This window comes from Calliphora vicina, chromosome 3 (genome assembly GCF_958450345.1).
Source record: "Calliphora vicina chromosome 3, idCalVici1.1, whole genome shotgun sequence".
Lineage (NCBI taxonomy): Eukaryota > Metazoa > Arthropoda > Insecta > Diptera > Calliphoridae > Calliphora > Calliphora vicina.
In genome coordinates this window covers 45885657-45888783 of record NC_088782.1, presented here as the reverse complement: position 1 = coordinate 45888783, position 3127 = coordinate 45885657, and the positions used below count along the sequence as shown (strand labels likewise).

At 35.2% G+C, this 3127-nt stretch overlaps 1 protein-coding gene across 1 annotated transcript; it reads left to right on the top strand.

Moving 5' to 3' along the window:
* Window positions 1-1457: 1457 nt before the first annotated feature.
* Window positions 1458-2705, top strand: LOC135955307 (uncharacterized). The gene has a single exon (XM_065505660.1). The coding sequence runs from the start codon at window positions 1545-1547 to the stop codon at window positions 2685-2687; it is 1143 nt and encodes a 380-aa protein (XP_065361732.1). The 5' UTR covers window positions 1458-1544; the 3' UTR covers window positions 2688-2705.
* Window positions 2706-3127: the final 422 nt, after the last annotated feature.

Sequence of the window (3127 nt, the reverse complement as noted above, 5' to 3'; positions counted from 1 at the left end):
GACCCATATGTTCCACCCAAATACAGAACATTACCTTAGCGCCATAGATATTTGACTTTCTTGTCGATTCGGCTGATTGGTCGGCCTTCACATGATCTTCCAGGTGTTTCGGCTTTAATTCGCATTGTACCCGCCTCGTTGCTCTCAAACGTTTTGAAATTGCATCTTGAGTAGCTCCCAATGATTTTGCAAGCTCTCATTGAGACTAACAACAATCTTTATGGAGCGATATTTGTCTTTCGTGGCAAACCAATGGAACACATTCACCATAAGCTTTGGTAAGCCATCGGTGTGCTTCAGCGGCACTTTCTTTCAAATTAAAGAAGAAATGCAAAACTCGACATTTTCGAAGCAAAAAAAAAACTTTGTTGTTTACATTATAATGTTCAATAACTAAGTGGGAATAAATGACAGATATGTACCCTTCAAAATGACATATAAGTTATTAATTAACGATCCATTTCATCAATATTGTTGGCTGCAGAATGTCCTTGAAGGGTGTCCTTTCACAACTTCTCTACTTGTTTATTTCCTGGGAGATTTGGGTGTCAGTATAGGTCATTGGTGTGGTGCTGAATTCATGTTGGTGACGATCAGCTGCTAGCTGACGGGTAAGGTGGGGAAGGAGAAGAGCCTCAATAGTCCTCGCGACAGGTGATAAGAGGAATATTGGCCTGTGAGATTGTCTCTCAATTCGGTTTCATCGGACATTGTGTATTATCAGGCTCCCCACTAATAGGTTCTACATCTTTATCAGGTACTCAGCTTGCTCACCTCTCGTCAAGGTTTTGCAACATCTAATTCAGGGAAGCACAAAAAGAGAAATTGTAGTTTGTGTGCATGTATGGGTTAAAACTAAAAAATCCGCAAACAACATCAAGCAACAGAATGAAATATTTGTATTTTTACGCTCTATTGTTTGCAACTAAATGAGTTTTTGTATTTTTTTACGCTCTTGCCGTGTGTTTTGTTTACTTTCGGGTTGTGTCAATTTACGAAAATGTTCGTAATCTCAACAATATGAACGCCTACCAATGATCTAAATGTTGGTTACGTTGATGGCCTCTACAACTTGAGCTGTGGGGAAAGTTCGTTTCGACTTTCTCAGGGTGCACAATGAGAAACCCTCAGTACGCATGTGGTCACCATTCAGGGTTGAATATAGTGCCAATTTTATAGCGAGAGAGAGAGAGATCCTTCTAATTCTAACGTTAGGTTGAATAGATGCTGTAATGGGATCACAAATTTACACCATTTTCACTTGATCTGATTTACTAATCTGTTTTGGCCTTTTCAGTTGTTAGGAAGTCTTAAATTTACCAATTTCCAAGATCCATAAAATTACATTCATTATTACAATCTGAAATTTCATTACAAAAATTATAAATTAAAAATTCTAGAGCGAATTACAGTAAAAATTAGTTTTTTTTAAAACACCCAGTTGTCGTATATTTTTATATCAATTCCAAACAAATTTAAAATTTATAGAATTAAATACGAGCGTTAAAATAAACAAAATATATTTCTAAAACTAAAAAAACAATATGCCAAATGAATTCGAAATAACCCTACAAGATTTAGCCAAAATTGCTCTTGGAGCCCCTCAGCTAACCAACGTCAACATTGCTATACTCCATAGTTTAATTGAAATTTTACTTAAAAAGCTAAATTGCCAAAACGAAACGGTATCCTTAAATGCCTACGACTCCAAGCATTTGGACGACATTTTGAAAACAGCCAAAATATCACCACTACCCTTTAATGATGAAAATGTCGAAATAATCTCACAAAAACTGGAGCGCTTAGATAGACTACAAAAATGTGTAGAAAACTTGGATGGAAAATTGAATAGACATTTGGAGGAGTTGCAAAGGAAAAGTAATTTCAATGAAACTGTCTTTAGCTGGGAGAATTGGTCCAGTTACGGTTGTGAGGATTTGTGTACCACCTGTGATCCGGAACATGAAATGGCCTGTAAGCTTTTGAAAAATACCGATTTTCTTAAGAAACTACTAAGACGCATATCATCACCCATGGTGGATCGCATGTTCTATTTTGAGGAAAAAATCGAAAAACTAAATGAGGAATTCACCAGTTTTATACAACGGGCCGAGGAGGAATATTTAAAGATCAATTTGTTGGAAAAATTAATAGTGGAGATAGAAATTTTGCGAAAAAGGATGCAGCAAAATCAAACTCAGTTTCTTAGTACCATGGAAGAAATTCAAGATATGCTTGACTCAAAATTAGATAAGATTCATATGCCTGCCTTAAAGAAATATATACGTGATAATTTTCAACGCATCGATGAGTGTATTAATACGCTGCAAGATAAAAGACAATGCCCCAAGGCGGCTGGCATTATAATGGAGGGATTACGTTGTGTGTCTTGTGGCGATACTAAAGTTTGCAGTGAAGTTGGTGTTCAACCCTCCTCCATGTTGCCTGATATGAGAGTAAAGTCTCAGAAAGTAGCAAAATATTGTGACTGCTGGCGTGATACTGAGGAAAATTGGAATAAAAAGTGTATTAAATCTTTGAATATCGGCGATAATGTGAAGCTAAAAGCAGAGAAATCTTTTAAAGCTTTAGATGACAAGGAAGAGACATATCCAAAATGCCGCAAAGCTGGTGAAGATTTTGATTTGTTGGAAGGTTTTGATGGCAAGTTATATCGTAAAGGTTGATTATGTTATGTGATGTTTGTTTTCAAAAACATTTTTTAATAAATCTTTTATTCTTGCGAATTTCTTAAATTTGCTTTGTAATTCGAAAGTATTCTCTTTCGATTTCGAAATTTATAGAAAAGTTCCTATTAAATTCTTAAAAATGCAGAATTTTTTAAATTTTTTTCTTTTATTTTGAAACCATTGTTATTTCCGGCAACACTTCAATCTAAATACTTTTTAACAGGTCTTGTACAAGTTGGCGCAAAAGTAATCCTCCAATCAGAAAATGCTATAAATTTTGCGATTGGCCCCTAATGTCAGTTCTGTTTTGACATTTGTGTAGTAAACACATGCGAAATACACGTTAATAAACAATGTTACGCTACACTGCTCCAGAACGCGGAATATTGCTGACTATTTATTTGACCAAAAATAAAGATAATGATTAATCAAAAATA

Excerpts from the sequence above, each read along its gene's own strand:
- LOC135955307 (XM_065505660.1), top strand. The coding sequence starts at position 1,545 with ATGCCAAATGAATTCGAAATAACCCTACAAGATTTAGCCAAAATTGCT.